This window comes from Pithys albifrons, chromosome 12 (assembly GCF_047495875.1).
Source record: "Pithys albifrons albifrons isolate INPA30051 chromosome 12, PitAlb_v1, whole genome shotgun sequence".
In the NCBI taxonomy this organism is placed as follows: Eukaryota; Metazoa; Chordata; class Aves; order Passeriformes; family Thamnophilidae; genus Pithys; species Pithys albifrons.
In genome coordinates, this window is record NC_092469.1 from 18,572,531 (window position 1) to 18,597,653 (window position 25,123).

Genomic DNA, 25,123 nt, shown 5'->3' on the forward strand with positions numbered 1-25,123 from the left:
AGATAACCCAAGAGATTAATCCCAGGCACGTCATGGCCCTTGTGCCAACAACTGTGCTTTTCTGTGCTTGAGCTGTGCAGCTCAGGGAGGAGACTTTCTGAACACCAAATGCCTGCAGAACTCTGCAAAGTGACTGTGTTTGGTGTCCAGGTGGGAATTGGGGCAGTGCCTGGAAGTGCCTCCTGGGCTCCCAAACTGCCCCATGCTGTGCCAGGGCAGTGCCTGCCAAAAGCTGGTTCCAGGGAAAGGTCACTTCACCACAAAGTCATGGGGACCTTGGGGAGATTTAAGAAATGGAATAATGAAAGCTGAAAATCTGATTAAAAACTAATTTAGACCTTGATTAATCTCAGGGCTTAAATACATGCCCAAAATTCAGCGTGTCACGGTCCCGAGGGTATCGACAGCTCTGTTTGTGCTCTGAGCTGGCAGTGCCCTGGGCACACAGGGAGGGGGCTGGGCACACCTGCCCTTCCTGGCTTGGTGTTGGGTTCACTGACTGTGTTCACATCAGCCAAAGGCTCAGATTGTGCAAGACCATCCCCACTATCCCATGAAGCAGCATTGTTGATTTCTGCATGGCTTCCTTCTGGAAGGAACTTGGACATCCCAAATGGGACATCTTCCACTGGCATTAGGAAATCACTCCCACTTCACTTCATTCTTTACTATTTATACCTTTGGATATTTGTGAGCTCTCATCTTATTTTCAACAAATCTGTTATTTATCTTCCTTCCAGAGAAACCATCACCATTCAGGGGAAAAGAGAACACCAACACTTGTTAATATGGTCGATAAGCCTGAGCTTCTTTTATTCCTCATTATTATTTTAATGAGTATATGAAAAAGAAGTTTGAAGACTTCTGCTGTCACTAGGATAAGTTTACAGTCTGCAGGCTGCAGGTGCATTTCAAGCAAATGCTCTTGCAAACACTGTGTTTTTATGCAATAGCAGTGCAGTTTGTTAGTTATTGATCATCTGGCTACGGGCAAACTTTGAAAGCTTTCGCACACAGTCATGTCATTTCAAGCTTGTTAGATACAGAGTTGAGATTTTATCTGTCTGCCTGGTGGATGAGCTTTGTATAACAACACCAGCCCTCAAAGAATGCATTTCTAATGCTTGGCTCAAGATATTAATTGCAAGAACATTGGAAACTCGAAGGCAAATAAAATAGCAAGTGTGTTTGTGCCAACAGAAGCTGGTCTGTTTGTTACTCATTCAATATTAGGTATTGAAGATACACAAGTGACAGAGACCAAGTTTATTCTTGTTAGTCATAGACAAGAAAGAGTAATTATTATTAACCAAACCCTGACTTTGGACATTCTCCCAACCTCCAGCTCTGTGGGGATTTGTTGGAGTTGGCTGTGTTGGGTCGAGTGCTGCTCATAGCTACGCCAGAGGAGATAACAGTGCTGGGCCCCGTGTTGCTGCTTTGCTTTGTGTGTTTTGGTGCTGTGCTTTTGGGAGTGCTCAGAGCCTGGCTCAGTTGCCTGTGTAGATGTATTTGATGGGAGATGCCTGCTCCTCCAGGACCAGGCTGTCTGTCTCGTTGAAGGTGTCGCTCTCCCCGGAGCGGTTGGCGCTTTTCGCCCTGTTCAGCCGCGCCTGCAGGCGCTCGTGTTCCTTCCTCAGCTCCGAGTAGGAGTGGGAGAACGTGTGGAATATCGACGTTGCAGGGAAGGACATGATGAGGATCCCGCTGAGGATGCTGCTGAGAGCCACCATCTGGCCCGGCACGCTGCGTGGCACCATGTCCCCATAGCCCACGGTGGTCATGGAGATGATGGCCCACCAGTAGGAGGCGGGAATGCTGGTGAACTCCAGCACCCTCCCGGACTCGTTCTCAGCCAGATACACCAGGGGGGAGAACAGCGTGACGGCCACGCACAGGAAGAGCAGGAGCAGCCCGAACTCCCGCGTGCACTTGCGCACTGTGAGCCCCAAGGTCTGCAGGCCCAGGGAGTGCCGGGCAAGGCGCATGACGTACAGGATCCTCAAGGCACGTAGAACCCGAAGCACCAAGCCCACCTTCTCCAGGTACGTGTTGCTGCTCGGCCTGTCGTCCTCCTCGCTCGAGTCGTCCTCGGAGAAGATGAGGGACACGTAGTAGGGGGAAATAGCCACGAAGTCAATGATGTTCAGGGGTCCTTTGAAGAACTGACACTTGCTCCTTGCCTGGATGAACCGGAGGCAAAACTCCAGGGAAAACCAAGCCACGCAGATGGTCTCGATGACGAAGATGTAATAGCACTTCTGGGAACACTCACCCTGACACAGAGCAAAGAGAGGCATAAATAAAAGAACAGTCTGTGAACCTGCAACCAAAAACACCAGGGGAGAAGCAACACAGATCTGCCTGAGTCACTGGTGTCAGAGACAAACAAATCCCAGCAGCAGGTGGTTGTATCAAAGCCATTTTCCCATTGTGTACAGAGAATAACGAGCATGTGGAATATTTGAATGAACAGATCTATCTGCCTCCTTATTTTTATTATCTGCCTCCTTATTTTATTATAAAATTATTATTTATTTTATTCTTTTTATTAGACTGTTTCTTCCAGGCTAAATAAATGAAGCTCATCTCTGTATAAAGCCCTGGCCTGCAGCCTGTAAGTCAATATTTAGCAAACAGTTCTTTTCAGCTGCCACTTTGGTACACGAAGGGTTAGCAAGGTTGGAGAGTCTTCTTGTGTTCTTGCTGAACAGGGACTTGTATCTCTGACCTGTTCAGAACTGAAGATGTTTAGGCAAAACTGGGGACAATGAGAGAGGATCTGTGTGGATAAAGGACCTTTTTGGGAAGAGCAGAGTGGCCATGTGATATTCAGGAATAGCTGCAGGCCCTTTGCTTTGTGAAAGGCTTGTTTGTAACCTCTGCAGAATGATTCTGTCTGCAGCTTTCCCGGGAGCCTGTCTCTGGAATTCAGCAATTCCAAGGAAGAGCTCCTCCTACTGTCTTAGCCATTCTCAGCCATTTCCTGAGCAACATTGATTAAAAGCACTGCAGGAAACACACCCCTCTACTACCAATTAACTACCAATGTTGAGGCAATCTGAGTAGAGCAGGGTGGAATTGGCTTTCCAGAGTGTACCTTGTTAGAATTCCTGCTGCACCTGGAAGCAACAAGTCTCTTTGTTCAGGCTGTGGTTATGGCTTTGGCCAGCTGAGGTTCCCCAGGTAAAGTGGTACCATCTCCCTTAGGGATGTGTTTTACCCTCTCTAACCCTCAGGACAATTTAGCTCTGCAACACCATTTGGGGACTTTTCGTCTCTGCACAATAAACTGTCAAGTTCATGATTTTCTTCTAAAAGTGAACACCTCCAAGGCACTGAATCATAGAATGGATTGGGTTGGAAAAGACCTCTGAGATCAGCAAGTCCAACCCTTGGTCCAACTCCAGTCCCTTTACCAGATCATGGCACTCAGTGCCACGGCCAAGCTCAGCTGAAAAACCTCCAGGGATGGGGAATCCACCCCCTCTCTGGGCAGCCCATTCCAATGCCTGAGCACTCTCTCTGCAAAGAATTTCTTTCTGCTCTCCAACTTCAGTTTCCCCTGGCAGAGCTTGAGCCCATCGTGCCCCCTTGTCCTATTGCTGAGTGCCTGGGAGAAGAGACCAACCCCCACTGGCCAGAACTTCCCTTCAGGGAGTTCCAGACAGTGCTGAGGTCACCTCTGAGCCTCCTCTTCTCCAGGCTGAACACCCCCAGCTCCCTCAGCCTCTCCCCACAGCACTTGTGCTCCAGTCCCTTCTCCAGCCTCGTTGCTCTTCTCTTCTCAGTTGGGTTGGAAGAGACCTCTGAGATCACCAAGTCCAACCCTTGATCCAACCCCACTGTTGGACACTCTGTGCCCTGGGCTGGTGATCACAGTAGGGTTGTATCAAGACATGTTGGATTCTCTGTCCCTGGAGGTGTTTAAGAGGACACTCAGTGCCACATCCAGTCCCTTCTCCAGCCTCGTTGCTCTTCTCTGGCCCCGCTCAAGCCCCTCAATCTCTTTCCTCAACTGAGGGGCCCAGAACTGAACACAACACTCAAGGTGTGGCCTCCCCAAGGCAGAGTCCAGGGGAAGGGTCACTGCCCTGGGCCTGCTGGCCACGCTAGTTTGGATCCAGGCCAGGATCCCATTGGCCTTCTTGGCCACCTGGGCACAGTGTTGGCTCCTGTTGAGCTTGCTGAAGGCTTGGCCCTGGCAGAGCTCAGGTTGTGGCTCCATTTGTGGGCAGGGCTGGGGTGCCCTGGTGTTGGCAGAGCTGCTGACTGGGCTGCAGCACTTTGCCTGCAATCAGCACTTGTGTTCTGCATTGCTCACTCTTTCTGAGCTCTGAATTATTTGTGCAGTGCAGCCTGGACCCTGCACAGACCTGCCTGTGGTCACTCTACTCATGTGGCCTGTGAATTATTCATTGTTGCCATCAAGATTTATTTTATTTTTTGTTAACTGGGCTGAATTTCCAGTACATCTGTTATTTATTTCCCTTTATGTGTTCACAGCCGATGTTTCTTTCAGATCATCACATAACTTTTGCTCTTCCTTCCTTGGAAAATAGAAGAAAAGAAATTTTGTTTGCTGGAAGTTTTAACCATGAAGATCCAGAATGTTTTTTGAATTGAGTGTGAAATTTCATTGTAAGAACTGCTTGGGAGATTTTTCCTTCTCTCCTTCCTCAGTTGCCTCAGTATTCCCCACAGAAAGTTACATATATTTAGAGAAGGCAGTTTGTGCTGTCAGCTCCCTAAATGTGTATTTCATTTTTTTTCAGACAACCATCCTTCAAATCAAACTTTTCAGGAATGCTGCTGTGCATTTTCTTTTCCCTTTGAGCATAGCTGTGGATGTAAAAGACGGTGAGTTCTCCCCTGTTGGAACATTTTGTCTTTTTTATGTACCTTGCAAAAGAATTTCAGGAAGGTTTCCTTGTGATTCTGTGAAACCACAGCCCCTTTTTCTGCTACAGCAACCAAGAGAGTGGCAACACCAGTGTCTGACTGTGGTGTTCAATGAGAAGATGTTGTTGAGTCCACACTGGGAGGCAAATTTCACCCAAAGTGTTTGTATGGGGATGTTTTATACATTAGGAACATTTGTGTGTATTATGTAACCCACACTATATGATTTATATAGAATATCCCTCTCTAATGTCAGTCCCTTTCTTGGTCTTTTTGAACATCCTGTTCAAAAGCAGCAAATCTTGGAATAAGAGGGGGGAAATATTAAGCACCAAAGCCAAATTCTGTTCCTCCCAATATTTTTGAGGGTTTTTAGAACTCAGTGTCTTACTTTCCACTCACAGCTGTTGTCCAAAGAATAGGCAGAATAACATACTGACCTCAAATCTGAGTTCTTATTGAAATAATGATGTCTCTGTGTCAGGGAGAGGTTTCAAATTTGCTGCTGACACCACATCCCCAGGAGTTCCTTTCAGTGAACTGTCAAATTATGGCCAAATACTCTGATCCACGAGAGGGGTTTTCTGCCTAAATGGCCAATAAAGAAATTTCTGTGCCATGACAACCTCTCTATATTTCCCCTTTCTGAACAAAGCAGACACATTTGGGAAATTTTTGGCCAACACAAAACACAACAAACTCCTCACCATTAACTAGAGAAGAATTCTGAGCCTTTATTTTCAGATCTTTGAGTCCACTTTGTGGCTGACCCCTTTCTCCTCCTCCTGCCTGCAGTTTTGCCCCCAGACTAAAAGCTCCAGGCTGGGGTGGTGCTGACAGTGAACAAGAGGAGAAAATGAGGGTTTATTTATAACTGACCACAGCACATTTTGGGTGGGCATTTTCAACATCTTTTAAATGTTTTGCTCTGATAGCATCAATCAGGACTGAAACCTTCATCAACCCTGGTGGGAGAGCAGCTCTCACAGAGCCACTGGTGGGTGAGTATATAACTCTTTATGCTTGATTCATCCTGCAGATTTACTTTTCAACAATGCAGGTATTTATCAGGAGTTATGGAACTTGCCTCCAGCAGAAATTCTGCCTCATATGAGATAAATGGAATAAAATGAGTGCCTGGCATTGATCTTACGTATGAAACGAGCGTTGGGCTCAGCAGTGAAGGAAACAATATTTTGTATGTAAAGAGATTTATCCTGAGCCTGATGCCTGAAATATTGAGTGGTTTCTTTAATTTATAAACCCCCTCAAAGAAGCAAAGGAGCTGTTTCCAACTCCTGTAGCACCAGAGATAATAAGCAATTCAAGCTTCCTCTTCATTATTGCCTTCTGCTGTAGAAGAAAATGGCTTATTTCCTGTGCTCTCTGATGAGCTGGAGTTTATAGTGTTACAGTGAAATTGCTCATTTTAGGATACTTCTGTTAACTTCTCTTTAGATGTGGAAAAATAGGTTCATAATAAAATGTAAGAACAGCAGTACTGAGCCCAGTTAGGGCAGTGCCTGAGGAAAGAGGTGACCAAGACAAGTCTTCTGGTTTCTTTTTTCCACTCCAGAACTTCATGGAATCACAGAATGGCTTAGTTTGGAAAGGACCTTAAAGCTCTTCTTGTCCCACCCCGTGCCATGGGCAGGGACACCTCCCACTATCCCAGGTTGCTCCAAGCCCTGTCCAACCTGGCTTTGGACACTTCCAGGGATGGGGCAGCCACAGTGTCCTCCCAGGGAAGGATTCCTTCCCAATGTCTCATCTAAACCATCCCCTCCTTGTTCTTCAGCTGCTGAGCTGAAGGTGCTGTGCTGTGGGATGAAGATGAGTTGCTCTTCTCTGAAGTCTGGCCATGCAGTTTTAGTGTGGGTGAGCTGCAGGTTACAGAGTCAAACCTGTATTCAGCTTGTGATAAAGAATCCAATCAATTTTTGGGGTTTATTGTACACTCTTTAAAAAATTTTAAGCAGGTTGAATCTATGTAGAGACAAAATGTAGATTGTACATATAATGTAATATTTGTACTAGTGGAAACTGTGGGACTCTGGTAAGTGTTACTGCAGCTTCTTGGAGTACCTTTTGCAGAAAAGATCTGGGGTTCAGGAGTTCAGCACCTGTGACAGCTCAATCTCAGGCCTCAATTACATGGGGGAGTTTACAAAAAAGAAATGTATTCACTAATTGTGAATTCAAGCTAAACGTGCTTGAGATTTGTGCCACTCACAAGATAAGATACATTTCCCTCCTAGTTTACCAGAAAGCATTAATTAAAGTGTAATGATGTCTAGGATAATAAACTAAATCAGATCTCAGAGTTATGCAGCACTAACTTAACCTACAAGAGATATAAATCTCATCTAGTGAAAATAATATCTTTACATCCATCAATAATTTTAGTATTGCCCAGGGAGACTGAGCCAGAATTTCCACGGGGGAATATATATCTTATCTCTCCACCTTGGCTTTCAGATGCTGCTCACTTTGTTATGTGTTCTAGACAAGGAAAACTTTATTATTATTATCAGATAAACACCAAGGAACTGTTCTTTTTCCTCAGGGTCTGCTCTGTGCTGCCTATTTGTGTCCCACTTGTCTGCACTCTGAGACACTTTATAATTAAAAAAAAAGCTGGTTTGGAATCATTACCTGATCTATCCATTGGTTTCCTACTGCTGAGGATTTACCCCAATACTTTTTGCCATGTGTATTTACCTTTTAGTGCCTCTTAATTAGGGGTAAAGTGAGGAAAGAAGCCCTGCAGTTCCCATTAAACTGGGAGTGCAGTGCTGCAGCTGTCTGAGGACAGAACTGGGGAGGCACCAACTCTGTGCCCTTGCTGTGACTGAATCCAAGAGGAAGTTTATTGGCAGCAATCTGAACCTGTTTCCTCTGGAGTGTAACTTGGGATTTCACACAATCCATAAACAGGGTGTAGTCCAAGATGTAAAACAAGCAAACCTACAGCATTTCTCATTATCTCCTTTCTGTGTTGCCACTGAACTCTACTGGGGATGGTGTCAGTGGTTCTAAGTGTTTCTTGTGTCAAATAATCTATTTCCTACTTAAAGGGCAAAAGTTCCTCCGGTGCTTGTAGAACACTTTGCTACTAAGCACTACCTGATCAGTGTGTGGGTTATTTCAAACTCATGTCATAGATAGTTTAATATTTTCAGAGCTTTACATTTTCAGAGCTTTACATTTTCAGGGCTCTGGAGTGGAAATGAACATGTACATCAGCAATATGTAGATATGTTGCTTGCACAGCACACTGAGGGGAAAAGCAGCTCCTGTTATTTATGAAGCCAAGTTGATAAAAGCCCTTGAACCCTGCCAGAAGTCGTGATTGAACCTCTGTTTGCAAACACTGTTATTGCCAGGGTAAGTTGCTGGAAACCAGCTGGCTCATCATCATCAAACAAATGAGCAATGGACTGGAAGGGTCTGAGTCCTCTTCCCAGCCAGACCTGCCTGAGATGCAGCAGTGATTGCCCTGAGTAGAGGCTGTTCTGCTGTTCAGTCACTTGGACTAAACAGCCTCCAAATAAAGCACAGAGCAACCTGCTTGATGTTCTTGCTTGGAGTCCTAAAGGAGTTTCCTTAAACACAGAATCTGGACCTTCTTAGCACTCTCTAGACACGGGACAGGCTGCCAGAACATCATTTTTCACACCAGAAACATGCCTGGCTCCTTGGCTGACACAAGGTCACGGCTCCCATCTGCTGAATTTACCCTGGCAGCTCCAGGTTTGGTTTGGCACAGCCCAGTGCAGCTCAGATCCTTCCCCTGATGCTCACAGTGTTTTGTGGACAGAGGCCAGTGGCCACTGAAGTGGCAGCAGATGGGATCAGCCTGTATTGTGGCTCTCCACCTGCCTTCTGCCAGCTTGTTCTGTCCAGCACTTATCCCAGCCAGGCTGCTCTTCTCACAGCCTGGCCCTTTGGCCAAAACAGTCAGCCCTCCATGTGGAGGATTTAGAAGCAAAACCAGCAGGAATTTCTCTCTCTAAGCCTAAGATTGCCATTCCCTGGGCAGGGACTGTTTTCCAGCCTTTTGCACTCCTCAAGGTTACACCTGGGCATCACATCCTGGTCTGCAGCTTCTCCCTGAGCAATTTCCTCTGGGGAAAAAATACACCAGCTAATGGCAAGGTGAAAAACAACCTTTGGTTCCTCCTCTTGCCTGGTGCTTGGGCCAAAACATTCAGCCTCCCATGTGGAGGATTTAGAAGCAAAACCAGCAGGAATTCTGCCTTCTAAGCCCAAGATTGCCATTCACTTCTCAAGGTTACACCTGGGCTGTGCATCCTGGTCTGCACCTTCTCTGTGGAAAGAAATACCAGCTAATTGCATGGTGAAAAGCAACCTTTGGTTTCTCCTCTTGTCTGGCCCTTTGGCCAAAACATTCTGCTCTCCACGTGGAGCATTTAGAAGCAAAACCAGCAGGAATTCTGCCTTCTGTGCCCAAGTTTGCCATTCACTTCTCAAGGTTACACCTGGGCAGCACATCCAGGTCTGCAGCTTCTCTGTGGAAAGAAATACCAGCTAATGGCAAGGTGAAAACCAGCCTTTGGTTCCTGCTCTTGCCTGCCCACAGCTCCAGGGCAGTGGGGTACAGGGGGAGGAGGCTGCAGGTCTGACTGGGCAGCACAGAGACCAACCAGGACCTCGGAGTAGGGAACGGAGGTCCCCAACAGCTCCAGGCTGCTCTCCTCGCAGTCAGCAGCAGGATGAGCACAGACCCAGGGCAGAACTGCCTTTGGTGGGTGCTGCCCTGGTCGGGAAGGCCCGTGCCAGCTGTGCCCCTGCCCCCCCGAGCCCGGGCTGGGCGCAGCACTGCAGGCACTGCTGAATCACGGCGGCCGCATTGCCGCTGCCGTGTGAATAATTAAACCACGCTCTGCTGAATCAAACGATGGGGCGGCAGAGCTTGCAAAGCCCGTGTTATGGATCACTTCAGTGCGGGGATTTATGGCTTCGGACTGATGCAATAAAACCAGAAGGTTACAGCCTGCTGAGAAAGAGACTGTAACCTGATTTAGAGGATGATGAGCTTGTTAAAGGAGTGCTGTGTATTCTGAGCACACAGCGAGTTCCCACTCGTTCTGCTTTATGGCAAAGAAGGTTGGACTTAGGGAAACAATTACTACAACTGGAACATCTGAGGAAACTGAACTAATATTGGGATTGTATTAGAAAGAGCAGAGAAAGAAATTATTACCTCTGTGTCCAACACATGATTATGTCCTCTGGGGCAGAAGTGTAACTAAAAATATTTCAATTAACTTTTAAGCTTGGGTCCTTATTCTGCAAATACTGTGAGAATCAATCTGAAGACTCTGAATTTGATTTAAACCAGTTGGTGCCTCCAAAGTGTTTGTGTTAGGAAAGGTGTGAGAGAATGATCTTTTCCTTGTTTTTCTAGTGAGAAATTTAACAGACTTAATTTTGTAACTGCAAAGAGCAATGTAGTCAAAATGACAAAGTATTTATCTGGGGCTTGGGAGGATGACCTTCAATTGACAGTTTTGCTGCTGGTCAAATCACTTGCCCTTTTATTGTTTCTTCTCTGCTTCTTTTCTCACTCCATTGCAAGTTCTTTGGAGCAGAAACTCCTCCTTGCTGTGCCTGTGTAGTGCAGGGTTACAAGAGCTCCCAAGTGTGGTTGAATCTGTTCTAAGGGAAACAGGAGGTGCTGACACCGTGGGAACAAACACAACACCTGCAGTTCCCAGCCCTGGTGCTGCAGTGCAATTCACAATTAGATTTTATAATTAGAACTTAGACCCTGAGGAGCTGTGGCTGCCCCATCCCTGCAAGTGTTAAAGACCAGGTTGGATGGGGCTTGGAGCAACCTGGGACAGTGCAAGGTGTCCCATGGCAAGGGGTTGAAATTAATGATCCTTAAGGTTCCTTCCAACCTAAAGCATTCTATGATTTTACTTTATTTTGGCTCAGAATTTAAACACCAGACTGAATTTGACTGCAGCAGCAAACTGGAGAATCCTCAAAGATTTCCATCATATTCAAAGAGGAATTCCTAAAGCACATACAAATTTGGGTGGTTATTTATTTTTAATGCTGTGATCTTGGGCAATGCAGCAGTGGCCACCCCTGCAGGGCCCTCTTGGGTCATGGAGAGCAGGGCTTAAGCACTCTGAGCTTTATCAGTGTTGTACATAAGAGATCTGAGATGCTGAAACCTGCAATTCTGTCTGCAAATGCTTGGAAAAAGGTTATTTCTAATGTAGAACTATGAAATCAGAGCCTGAACATAACAGGGAAATTTCAAGGTCAAACCTTGGGACTTACTGAAGTGATTTGCAAAAAGGCAGATCCCATAAAAGCAATACTATATATATATATATATATATATATATATATATATATATATGTATATCAAAGTCCCAGGCTTGAATACTCTGATTTAATGGCTTCTTAATTCATCTTTCTTCAATCATTATTAATTTAACTCATTCAGTCCCCAAAGCAAATAAATTGGCTGCATTCTGCTGTGCTGAGCACACCTGAACCAGGAGGGGTTTGATGCTCCAGCAAAGCACATTTCCCTCCTTTAAAATGCTGCAATTCTTTCCTTGCTGCTCAAAATGGTTGGAAGAAATCAGAGTTGTAGAAAGATGCCTCGATAATTTAGGAGAGGGAGTGTCCACAGGAGGTGACCTGGTAAGAACCCAGAATAATGTGCTTGAGCCAAGGCAATAAACCCAAAGCACATCCAGCTTTGTTTTATTCCAAGTAATTTCCAGTCATTTGTAGAGAGCAGTGTATTTATAGACAGGACTGTACACAGATGCCTTGAGAGTCTTACACTTGGAAATGAGCACTGGATTTTCTTTCTCTCTGCAAGGCAAATAAATTGGTTTTTTTCCTCCTGTAAAGTAAAATTATTCCACTTTGAATGAGAACGTGTTTGCTGGCAGTCTCCTCCAGTGTGCAAGCCAAATATTCTGCCTTCAGTGTCACACAGACAACTGCAGCAACATCAGACATGGAAAAACCCTAAGTCAGGACCTCAGGAATGATGGTGTAGAATGAAAAAAGAAATAATTTAAAAGTGGTTCTCTATGTTAAGTACCAGGTTCTTTTCACTTGTTCCTGTTTTCTGGATTCTAAGTGCAACCAGAGACTGAAAACTTCCTCTTTTAAAAGGAATTAGGTTTTCAAAGTGACTCCAGGAAGGGAAGCTTTAAAAAAATGAATATTCTGAGTTTCAAGATAAAATCTTCACATGAGACAAGAGTGGGTTGCACTTCTGTGGGTTGTGTTTCATTGGGTTCTATACAATAATTAAAGCAATTACAAGCTCTCAAAGTCACTTAAGAGCAAATACAAGAATCAGGAGTAACAAGGTCAGGGAATGGAAATATCTGTGGTTTCCTTTTCTTCTTCTCCCCCCCTGCCCTCAATTTTCTTGCCTTCCTGAAGCAAAGACTTTGCTGTATCCTTTCTGCTGAGTCATTTCTCCAGAGGACACCAATTTTAGGGACTCATTAAAGGAAATGTCTCACCCTAAGGAAAATCCCAAGAGTCCTTCAGAGTGTTCTCCCTCTGCAGTGCTTTTATCCTGTGGTTCTCTGGTGTGAGGATGTTTTTCCTTTGGGTTGGATGTGCTGGGCAGTGACTGTTCCAGTCACACCTCTTGGATCCTGGTTGTGACTCTGAGGTGGGACTGGGACTTTTGGGGGACTTTGATGGGACTTCTGCCTTTGGGATGATCTTAATTCCTTCATTTAAGGCAAAACTGCTGTATTTTGTCCCTTCAGCTTTAGTGTCCTATAGAATATAGGATATCCTATATATCCTGAATGTTATGATCCTCTGAATCAGATCTGTAGTTTCCTCAGGCTGCCTGTTCAGATCAACAACAGTTTACCCCCAAATATGCTTTTTTTTCCCTCTGTCTTTACATATTTATGTGCCTTGATTACTGTATTTTGGTGATATTCTATTTGCTTCTTTACCAAAGACAGTTTGATCTCCCTAAAGAAGAGATGCAAACAGGATGGACAAGGATATATTGCCCTTGGAGAACGTGACATTTCTGTTGGTTTATGCCTAAATAACATAATGACTCCTCTTTCCTCAGCCTCATATATGATAAAATCCTTTGTATATTTATTCATGGTCAGACAAACTTGAGATCACTCCTCGAGCTATTCCTTTGCTGCCCTACAGTTTTCCTGAACTTTTGGCATCCTTCTCCTGGGACTGTTCCCTCTGGGTTGGGATTCATGGCAGGTGCTTATCTGAGACGCACAGAATTGTTTGCCCAAATCTTGGGTTTATTTCCATATCTCTAATGAGGAGGTTCCTAAATAGAATTTGACATATTCTACAGTGTGTCCATGGTGTCAACTACAACTCCTCCTTTATTTTGCTGTGCTCCTGTGTTTCAGCATCCCCTCCCTCCTGCTGCCCAGGAGGTGGCTCCTTCCCTGCCCTCTGGTTGCCAGGGTGACTGGGCTTCCCTGATGCAGCTGCTCTTCCCTTGGCTCCCTGCCATCCCTCTCCCACAGCCCGGAGTTTGCACTTTCCCTCGGATGCTGAGGACTCCTGTTTGCTCCTCTGCCTGCCCAGGCAGCTTTTCTCCCCTCTGAGCAGACCTGGTTTAGCAGCTGCTGAAAGGACAAGGGATTGGATGTGCCTGCAGGGTGGGATCAGCAGCCTCTGAACGGAGTGAGTGAAGTGGAAGTCACCTTGAATTATTTTTCCTTTTTGTTTTTGACTCTAATCCTTCTGCTTGAGCCAGTTCTCACTCTTTAATGTGTCTGTGATGAGGAGGAACAGGACCCTAGAGTGGTACATATGCAGCAGAGGTAAATCCTTTTTTCGTTTGTATTTCAGAATGGGTAAATTCAATTTCCAGTGTTAGTGACATTGGGAAAGGGATCCTTGCAGTACTTATAAGCACATTTGCCACAGACCTTTCTCCAGAGCTTAACTCAGGAACGAACAAAGCTCAGGATGGAGCATCTTTGAATTCAGAAGTGGAATTACAGGTTGTGCAGACACTTTGTGAAGGAATTCAGCTGTTTGCTGTCACTGAGCACACAGATCTCGAGTCATCTTTGTGTTCAGCCCCCAAAGCCAGAATTCCAGACCCTGCATGCCTGTCCCTGGTTGCTGGTAAACGTGATCCCAGCTTGGCATCCCTTCCCGAGCTCAGTGAGCAGTCCTGAGTTACAGATCAACGTGGAGTTACAATTTGCCCAAGTATGACTCAGCTGCAGCCAAGTACTATTTTTAATCAATTAAGTTCATGCAGTTATTTGTCCAGTTCTACTTAAGATGCTTTTCTGACTTCCCAGTTAGAAAATCTCAGGTGTTACAGGCTAAGATTTAGGGATGGAAATTCAGGGATGGGAGAACTCCTCTTTCAGTAGTTCAGCTTCTCTGCTTTTCCACAAACCAGGAGTGCTTTGTCTCGTGTATTCCCCTCTGTTTTCTCTGATATAATTTCACCTGATTCAGATAACAGGACTTTTAATACTCTGTTCTGTGCTCCTGGGCCACAGTGACAAAGTGCATTAGGCTGTGAGTTTAAAGTATGGGATGTTCCCAAATACTTGGACAAATGTGGTCCTTTGTTCAAGTTCATCCTTCATCCTCTCCTCTGCACTTTAAACATTCCATCTTTTGAGCTCCTTCCAGAGCAGTTTGCTTGTTTTTAAAACAGAGATATATTCAGATCTCCAAGCAGTAATGCCAGGCATGTTTTATGGGATATATCCAGGAAGAGCAGCTCCACTGCAGCTCCCAGAGACACTGAGAACCCCCAGCATGCTGCCCCTTCTAATTACAGTTCATTATTTTTAAAACAACCTAGTACCTCTCTCTGAGCTCTGAGACATCATGTGCTTGTTCTTTATCCTGGGAAGTATTTATTTATAAAAGCTTTTGCTGCAGTGGTTGGGAAATGAAGATAAAAGACATCGAGCTCCTTCCATTAACAGAGTTAGTGGGAAGCACTTGCTGGAGCAGAGTCTGGAATGTTTGTACATCTCTAAGAAGGATGTTTCAGATTTAAAGCACTTCCTTGAAAGAAGCATTGGAACAGTTTTTCCTGCCAAAAAGTAATAGCTGTGGGAGGCTGCAAGAGCACCAGGCTTATTTCTGAAAGGTTATAGTCTCCCTGTGCAAGTGGAACTGAATATTCAAGGGGTTAAAATGGAGCAGGGAACAATCTTAGATTTCAGCCTCCTGGGCAGTCTTTAGTTTTATTCCAGGACATCAAATATCATGACACATCATCACCAGGAAGGTGCTGCTTCAACTTATGGCTTGAGCAGGAAAATAGACCCAGATTTTTGTGTTGTGCACACTGTGCTGTGCTGTAAATGTAAAGATGACTTTATTCACCAATATATGATACTCTGAGGAGCACCTGATCTTCCAGCAGTGGTTGGGGCAGGGAGTTTATTTCACACGGATTTCCTCAGCAATTTTGAAAGGGCAGTTTGCAAATGAAGGGCAGGATTCATTGCAGACATTAGTCAAGGTTATTTGATGAATTTGGGCATTACTACATCTGCAATAACTTTGGATTGTTACTTTCCTCTGTTTTATTATTAGAAGAATAAATCTTTTAAATGCTGAAATATTCACAGCAATGGTAGAGAGAAGATCCTTCTTGCATGATACAGGCTTGATTTATTTGCCCTGAATTAATGTGGGTGACTTATCTGAGAAGGGTTTAAATGCAGTTAGCACTTCAGCCAGGGTTTGGCTTTACTCCTGCAATATGTACATACATATGTGGACAGATACAGAATCCTGTTAGCAGGAGGCACAGCTTTTAAGTATCACTATCTGCAGAAATGCTTAATCTGTCTCTCATCCTTTAATCTTTCTGCAACTATTGAAATGTAACATTGTAACAGTATCAGTTAATGAAGATTTCTTCCTCTTTAAAGATTTCACTCTGTTATCACAAGGGATGACACTCAGCTGGTTTAAAAGGAAGGGTGTCAGGGGGAGATATTTCTGTAGCTGATGTGTCCAAGTGAGACATTTCTTCTAACTGGAGAGTAAAGCATCTTGAAAACTCCACAGTGTCAGTCTGAGAGTCTCAGTGCTAACAAGTTAATCTTACACTGGCAACTGCTTCCTAAGAAGGAGAGCTGAAATATCTGAAATATCTGTACTGTCCAGAAGCTTTCTTGTACTTTAGCTAAAAGATTAGTACCATGTTTGTTTACATTATTCCTAATATAATATCCCTTTGAAAGTGATAGAACTAATTTAAGCCACTGTTGCATTTTCTGGTGCAGACTTTCATTAATTCTGTACTTAGGCCAGGTAAAAAGGACTTACTTACCCTGTCCTCTTCAGCTCTCAAGTCTGGCATTGTGCTGACACAAAGGCTTACAGCTGTGGTGGCCACAAAGAGAATGGAGAGACAAGCAAAGACTTTGCCTGGGAGTCCTGACTGGGGATTTTCTACCATATCTCTGAGTCTGTTCATGAACTGTCCAAATCTGGTTTTCTCATCCAAAACACACGTTGCTTCCTTGCTCCTCCGCAGCTCCTCTTCCTTGCGGATCTCGGCCAGCTCCTGCAGTTTTTGGAACAGTTTTCGGAAGCAGCAGTTCTCCAGGTTGGATTCCTCAATCCCCCAGTATCTCAGCTCCTCCTGGAAAGACAAGGCACACGTGTCTCTTAAGAGCATCAGCTTCCCTGCTGCGAGGAAGCTGACAATCATCCCAAAAGCATTGGGGTTCCTGTCAAAGAAGAACTCATGGGTGTCTTCATCGTAGTCGTCACACAGCTGAATTATTTCTTCGTAGCTGCTGCACAACTTGAGTTTGCTCAGTCTGGTCAGGGGAAATTCATCCAAAGTACTCCAAGGCAGCAGGTACTTGATGCCTCCAACATTTATCATGATCTCTGTCTTTAGGTCAGCTGCAGAGGCTTGGTCGGGGTGGTAAATCCTCCTGGCTCGCTGGTAATGGACCCCTTTGACGGAAGGGGTTTCAACGCAGATGGGAATGAAGTGGCTCAGGGAATTACAGGAGTTGTAGCTAATGTTGCTATAGTCTTGGTCACTGCCTCTGGAGAGAATAGGCATCTCTGAGAGTTCTCACCGGGACATCCGAAACGGCATCAGAGCAGCGCGATCTGTCAGCCAAAACATCCGGGAAGGAGGAGACAACATAGCAGAGATTAGTGCAAGACAAAAGGTGTTCCCGGCTACTTTCCCAAATCCCACAATTAACGAGTGCCTGTTTGGTAAGTAAAGTCACCGCTGTGCTTCTCCCTGAAAGCTGCCCCTGCGAATGAGCTTTGCTTTGCAGCCTCATTGGTTGTCTGGCAACACAGGCACAGAGGAGCTACAGCCTCATTCATAATTAGCACCGGGTCTGGTGCCCGCGGATCCAAAGGGGAACAGGTCGGGCTCTTCCCGGAGATCTCAGTCAGCCTCACATCGCTGTTTTCCCGCGGTTGTCGCTTTGCTTTCTTATTTCCATAAACCCTTAAACACACGCGAACTCAACTAAGCTGCTTAATAGCTCTTAGGGACGCCGTGGGCAGTCACCTGCCATCAGCTGGACGCGAAGTTCCCGATTGCTTTAACTGGACCGCTCGGGTGGGGATTCCTCTTCCCTCCCTGCCCCCGGCTCTGCCTCTTGGGGGCATCGCAAGGATTAACGACTAAAAGGTTACAAAATGCCTCAAGTGGAAAAGTGCTGCATAAATGAGGACTATTCTTATCGACCTGACCTCGTGTCACTGCAAATTCCTGAGAAGACAGAGGGACCATTTGCCCACCCTGGAGAAAACTTTGCTACCCAGACAGAGAGAATTTCATCAGCAGGGAGGTGGGAAGCAAATGAAACACTCCCCTCTTCCTTTTCTTCCCCCTTTAAGGAACAAACCCCTGGCTTTGTTCCTAATCTCTAAAGATTAAAATTTATTAAAAATTCTTACCCCGAGCCAGTGAAGTGCAGAAATTGCCGGGAAAGTTCCCCGAAGTTCCTTAGCAGCGCTGCGGGTGCCGGTGCCGGGTGCCCGCCTGCCCCGCCAGTGAAGGGCACATCGTGCCCACAGGGCAGCTGCTCCCTGAGCTCCAGTCCAGTCCAACACCTGGGGATGCTTTACAGCATTGGTTACCTGGGGGAAATCACCAGAGCACTCTGGAGATGGCAGGTTCTCTCCTTTTCCTCTTGCTCTCCTTTCCTGGGAAACAGCCGCGTGTGTTCTGTACCATGTGTTGTCCCGAGGGATCCCTGCAAAGGAGACGGTGGCCCGAGGGCAGCTCTTTCCTGGGCTTGCTGCTGGAATTGCTGAGGGAGAGCTGGTGGATCCTGCCCTGTCTGTCCTCTCTTTCCCCCGGGACTGTCAATGTGGTCCTGGAAGGGGAGGGAAGGGGGAAGGGCTTAGAAATAATCTCTCCAGCATCCCTCTGTCTATCCAGCAGGCAGCAACTGGGGAAGAACAGGGAGTACAAGTGCCCGACTAATGAGGTTTAATAATCAGTAAATTCTGGCAAATCTACTTAATGAAACAACTTCAGTGTCTATTAACTCCTTCTGTCATAGTCATCCTACAGTTGCTTGGGCTGGAGACACCAGTTAAATTCCTCAGGAGTAGTTTCCATGACCTGCATCCCTCGTGAAACTGGGATTTGCTCTTTAATATGCCCAGATGGAAAGGGGACTTTGTTGGGTCCATGGCCCCTGTGCCTCAGCGTTCCTTTGGCTGGTAGGGAAGTGTTTTCCTCCTGTAAAAGAGAAGGTCTCTGGCATGTAAAGCACAGGTCTGAGCCCTCCCTCTCCCACATCTGCAGTGCTTTTCCAACAGCCGAGAACTTTTTCCTTTCCTCTTTCCAGATGATGGGAAAGCAAAGCTTATAATTTTCTCCCTTTTCTCGTGCATGGGTGTAGGGGAGCTGAGCTTTCTGAAATGCTTTTGGATTCTGTACAGCCAGTGGGGCTTGAGCTGCTTCAGCCTGTAATTGGGATGACATGAGTTTCACACTTATCCTGCTTCCTTGGCCTCAGGCAGAGGGTTAAGGAAACCCGGGGTCAGGTTCTGCTCCCAAATCCCCTCTGTGACTGTGAAGCTCATGTGGAGAAGTGTGAGGAGCTGGGCTCACCAGGATGCTTTTCAGCAGCGTTGGGAACAAGGTGCAGGTGCCCCTCACCCTGTGATGGGTGTGGGGTTTGTGCCTCCCCTCCCCAGTGGGTGCTGAGACTGTTGGGCAGTGCTGAGCAAATGCACAGCCTCGGACAGGAAACCTTTGCTAATTGGGCTTTTGGGCACATCTTCCTTGACCCACGTGGTGCCCAGAAGATTAACTTCTTATCAGGCTTCACCACTGGGGTTTTGACTCAAGTCCTAATTATGCCATCGACAGAGGAAGACCAGAGAGATGCCTGAGGGCAGCTGAATTCAGCTCAACATCACTGAAATCCCACCACCTTTGTGCAGGGTGCAGTTTGCTCTGCCTGGCAGTCTTGCTTATGGATTATTTTTGCAAAGGAAAAACAAACCTCTTCTAATTAACTTTGGATGGATCGTTTCACAAAAGGATAAAAGCAATTAGCATTTCCTTCTTACCTTGTGAAGCCCTTGTGGGGTGTTGTTAAAGGTTGTATTTCTGCACCCAGCTGACAAGAAGGTGAAAAAATCCAAAACAAGGAGTAAATATTATGTGCAGTTGAGTGATTTGAGTGTTATAATTATTTATCAAGAAATACATGTATTTTAATTTTTAAGACTTCAATACTGGGTACTCCAATAGTTGCTTTTTTGGATCTGTAGCAGGCTCAGGACCTCACTGCTGACTAGAATCATACAAATATCTGTCAGACAGTCCTTAAGAGTCTTCTGACTTCATAAATGAGGCAGAGAAAGGACAGAAATGTTTTTATCTGGATTGCAGATGATGAAGGCACAAAAGAGAAATACTTAATTTAGTGTCTGAGGAATCCTGATCCTGAACCCAGCTCTGAACCCAGCTCATGGAACTGCCCCCAAAACTGTCCTTGCACCCTGGCCAGTCTCTGCTTCTGCTCCCCTGGACCTGCTGCCATGGCTGGTGAGATCCTCCTCAGCAGTGGAGCATCTAAAACCATAAATGCTGCCACCTCAAAAGTGATCTCTCCCCTGGTGGGAAAGGCAAATTCCTGCCTCAGTTCTGATGTGTTTTTCCCACATTTTTTTTTAAATTTTCATAACTACTGCTGCAGTTTTGCAGTTAAATTCCTTTTGCCCTTTTCAAGATGAAGTTCACAATCTTTAATCTCTTTCTCAGTTCTCTGTTTCCCTCAGAGTTTCTGGAATTGCTCTCTCCTTGCTCCTCAGCCATCTGGTCACACCAACTCCTTACAAACCCTTGATGCCTTAAGTGCAGTTTCCATATGGTTCCTCTTTTTGCTGACACGAATGACATTCCTGTCTCCTTTTTGTTGTTTCCCTCCCTTGGCTGTTTGGCCATTTTGCTGTGATTTGGTTTGGACCTGCCTGTCTCATCCCCCCTGTCCAAGGACAAGGTGCTGCTGAGAGCAAAGCTGAGCAGAAGGAGGTGGAGCTTCCCCAAATCCTGTCCCTGTGGAACACCCAGGAGAACCTGCTGCAGATACCCATTGCAGTGAGCAGGTTGTTCCTGCAAAGTTCAGTCATTAAATCATTTTCAGGACTGGCCTTTAGGTGTTGATAATAGTTAAGGCTGTAGGAGATGGCAAAGACAGTGATGTTCCTTCCCTTGCTCACCTGTGGTTTCTTCTCCCCTGTTTTTTCTCTGCAGTAATTCCAGAATTCTGTATCAGGCAACAGATAAATAGAGAATACAGAGATTCTTTCCCTTTTTTTCCACAAAACACTTAATAAAAGTGTAGAATTTATGGGCACATGATGTCGTGATGGCCAAAAGTGTGAAGTGCTCAGAAAAGGACTGAGAAAGGTCCCCCAGGGAAGGTCCCCCAGGGAGATCCAATGCCTGGCACAGAAAACCAGCAACCCACAGATTTGTGGGCAGCAGGGACATATTTTAGCACAATGTAAATGCTTTTCCTGGTCTGTTTTGCCCAAGATTTTTGAGAGATGATGTCCATGGTGGCTGCTGGTGTGACCCTGTGGAGATGTCCTTATGCTGAGCAACCTGAGGCTCTGCTGAGTTGGGTTGATCAGGCACTACTGACTTGACAATATTTCTGTGTCAGGAGAGCAGAAAAAGAGCAGAATAGTTTGTTTGTGTCTGTGTGTGCTTGGATGGACATCCCAGGCTAATGATGTCTGTGTATAATGGTCAGTCTCACAAGGGGGGGAGGCTGAACACTCAGACATGGGCCATGGAATTTAATAAGGGCACTGTTGTCAATCTTCCTTCCTCCCAACTGGGTTTTTTGTAACACTTAAGCCTAATAAAGAGGTAATTGCTTTGCCTGGAATCTGTAGCACGAGATGCATTTCAGGCTTCGAGAGCCAGAGGGAAAACAAAAGTGTAAATCAAAATAATTATTTAAGGAAATATCAATACACTCGAAAAAAAGGGACCAAAAATATAAGGCAAATAAATTAATTTTACAAACCTGCACTGTCTTCATTCATTGGCTGAGATTAGCCCAGTGCTGAGTTATTGTCAGAGGGTGCAATTTCATCACAAAGTTATGGGATATTGTTTCTCTCAGCTGAGTGCCACAGCCTGTTGTCTGCCTGTTGTCTCTGTAATTCTCCTCTGAGCCTCAGCCAATTCACAGGCCTGGCTTTTCCCAGGTTCTTTCTGTTTGTGCCATGTGAAAGCTCACGATAAATAAAACAATTTTTCCATTTATTTGAAAAGCAAAAAAAGACCAACTTACATGGGATTGAAAAGAGCATTTTAACACTCCAAAATTCGTTTAAATGCCTCCATTGTGTTCACAGGTGGTTGGCACTTCTGGAATTAATTGGATTTAAACAGCCTTGTTACATGGAACTGCAGCATCTTTTCACATCCCTGTATTACTCATGGGCCATAAAGAATAGCTTAGCCTTGTTTTCTCCATTTCATTATGACACTGCACATTGCAAGGTAAACTTTAAGGATTTATGCCAACACTTTATTCACTCCAACAATGTTTGTTTCATGCCCCTGTTTATTTCCCCATAATTTGTCTTTATGGAGCAACAGAAATACCCTTTCTTGCCAAATGCCTCATTCGTGTGAATAATTAAATTGACAGTAAAGCACTTGATTCACCTCTTCATTATTCAAGTCTTACCAAGTTGCAGCATTATTGATTCCAGGAGAATAATGCTGCAATTCCCAGGAATATGTGTTAAATCAGGCCATGGGGAGCATGGATTTGTTAAGCACTTTTATAATATATTGCCAGTTGCTCCCTGCCCTTGGAAGCCCCAGTTGTGATCCAGGGGCCACAAATTGTCCTGGAACACCCAGTGTTTTATTCCTCATTGTCATCCTTGTCTTTGTGAAAGTCTCTTCTTTTTTTTCTCTGTCAAGTTTGATGAAAGCCAAAAAGGGGCCATTTCTTGTTAGGTGAGTTACCACTGAAGCAAATGGACCCTGCAGAGGATGTAAATGGAAATGTAAAATAAGGTCCATGGTGTGTAACACACATTTGTGTGCCCTTTCACTCCTTTTCATGCATGAAGGCTGAACCTGAACCACCTTTGGATGAGTTTCCTCATGTTTTCTGTGCTCATTTCCTTTGGACTCTCTAGAAAATTATACTTGTTAATGGTCAGTGCCTAAGGAAAGGAATCTCAAATGGATAATCATCCCTGTGCCAATTTTGCATAAGGGCTGGACTTTTAGGTTTAAAAGGTTTTAGGGGATGAAAATGTGTGGCATGGGAAGAGCTGAATGCCATGACCTGGAGCTGAGGGCTATTCCCTCTGCACAGGGCAAGGAATGGATTGGGTGGGGTGTGCCCAGGGAATGTGGGAGTTCTGCCAGCAGCCTCCAGTCTGACCTGAGCAGGAGAACAAACCCCTCCTGCTCTCACTTCTGGGGTCAGTCTCACCTTCACCCTGACCCTGACCATAACCCTAACTCTAACCCTCTGCACTTGGCAAGAGCTGGATTGGGTGGGGTGTGCCCAGGGAATGTGGGACTTGTGCCAGCAGCCTCCAGTCCCTCCTGAGCTGGAGAACAAACCCCTCCTGCTCTCACTTCTGGGGTCAGTTCCACCCTGAGCACCACACACAAGCTGAGCATTGGAGGAAGGAGCTTTGCTGCCATCTCGGAGCATTCTGAGGTGACAAAACCTTTTATGGGAACCTGAGACAACGTTCCCTTCCTGGAAGTGCTCCAGGCTGGGCACAGAGTGGCTGGAGAGCAGCCAGGCAGAGGGACCTGGGGGGACTGAGGGACAGGAAGCTCAACAGGAGCCACCAGTGTGCCCAGGTGGCCAAGAAGGCCAATGGGATCCTGGCCTGGATCCAAACTAGCGTGGCCAGCAGGCCCAGGGCAGTGACCCTTCCCCTGGACTCTGCCTTGGGGAGGCCACACCTTGAGTGTTGTGTTCAGTTCTGGGCCCCTCAGTTGAGGAAAGAGATTGAGGGGCTGGAGTGGGGCCAGAGAAGAGCAACGAGGCTGGAGAAGGGACTGGAGCACAAGTGCTGTGGGGAGAGGCTGAGGGAGCTGGGGGTGTTCAGCCTGGAGAAGAGGAGGCTCAGAGGTGACCTCAGCACTGTCTGGAACTGCCTGAAGGGAAGTTCTGGCCAGCTGGGGGTTGGTCTCTTCTCCCAGGCACTCAGCAATAGGACAAGGGGGCACGATGGGCTCAAGCTCTGCCAGGGGAAATTGAAATTGGAGAGCAGAAAAAACTTCTTTGCAGAGAGAGTGCTCAGGGATTGGAATGGGCTGCCCAGAGAGGGGGTGGATTCCCCATCCCTGGAGGTTTTGAAACTGAGCTTGGCTGTGGCACTGAGTGCCATGATCTGGTAAAGGGACTGGAGCTGGACCAAGGGTTGGACTCGATGATCTCAGAGGTCTTTTTCAACCCAATCCATTCTATGATTCTCTGAAGACACCTCTGTTTAACTGTGTGCACATCTGGAATGGGTTTGCTTGGCCTTTCTGCCCTCCCTGAGAATTTGGCAGCCAAGGGGTTGGAAAGAGAGGCCCAGGAGGTTGTTGCTGAGGGTTGAAGTTTTCTTCAAGAGTACAAACCTTATTTTCTCCCATACTCTGTGGGCACATTTGGACTGTGCATTTTGATGTTTCCATCAGAGCTGAAAACATCTCGATGATGTAAATCCTTCGGTGAGATAAAAATTGGAAACTATATAAAGGAGGTTTTTTTACTGAGTGCTTTTTATGTCCATTCCAAGGCATTTATGAATCACACAATTTTCATAAGTGATATTAAAAGAATTATTTCAGTTATCCACCTCAGGATCACTGAAATACCACAAATACCCAACATACAGTACAGGGCACAGCCATACTGATAATTCTACTATTTCATGTGACCCTCTAAAGGGATATTTGACTGCATTGACCAACAAAATTGGGGTTTTTTTACCATTTTCATGCATTTCTACAGTCAGTAACAGATTAAGATGATTAAGAGAGAGAAGATTTGCTTCAAAGAGAAGCTCTGCAGGGCATCTGGACAGGGACAGGTAACAGAGAGATTGTGCCTGTGCCACCAGGAGTTAGGGAAAAATAACACCCATTTCAGAATTTGAGGAGGGAAATGAGCAGAAGAAGGTGGTGTTAATTTTCTAGGAAGAAAAGCTGAAGAAATGTTCAACCAGATGGTTCAAGTGCCCTGTAGTTACGAGGTGGGGATGGGGATCTCTGTAAGTGCTGCTGCTTTTCCAGCTCCCAGGGCTGTCCAACTACACACACAGGAATTCTTTGTCATCCCAGGCACAGCATTAATATCTCTGTGTCTCTGTTTCCTTGTCATAAATCAAATAAATGCAGCTCCAGTGGGCTTGTAAAACTGTGTTTGTGATACTGAGATGTGACCACAGGCTCCCATTTGGGGAGAAGAACAGGAGATATGGAGAGATCACCCTCAACTGACTGTGCTGGAGGAGACAGTTTTGTAGCAGGTGGGGAAGTTACTAGAAAGACTAATTATTTAAAGAATAAAATGCAGCCAGCAGTGCTTTCAGTTTTCAAACAGAAGGAAAAGCAGTGTTACAATCCCATCAGCTGCCATGAGGAACTGCCAGATTAAAAGCTGAATTGCTAAGCAGGTGAGGTGGCTTTGAATACTGAATGTTGTTGGGT

The 25,123-nt window shown here is 45.6% G+C and overlaps 1 protein-coding gene across 1 annotated transcript; it reads right to left on the minus strand.

Annotated features, from left to right (window-relative positions):
* Window positions 1–787: 787 nt before the first annotated feature.
* On the minus strand, window positions 788–18,328 carry KCNG4 (potassium voltage-gated channel modifier subfamily G member 4). The gene is made up of 3 exons (XM_071567740.1): window positions 17,857–18,328; window positions 16,247–17,046; window positions 788–2,276 (listed from the first exon to the last, which is right to left on the minus strand). Exons 2-3 carry the CDS (start codon window positions 16,994–16,996, stop codon window positions 1,491–1,493), a joined length of 1,536 nt encoding a protein of 511 aa, XP_071423841.1. The 5' UTR covers window positions 16,997–17,046; window positions 17,857–18,328; the 3' UTR covers window positions 788–1,490.
* Window positions 18,329–25,123: the final 6,795 nt, after the last annotated feature.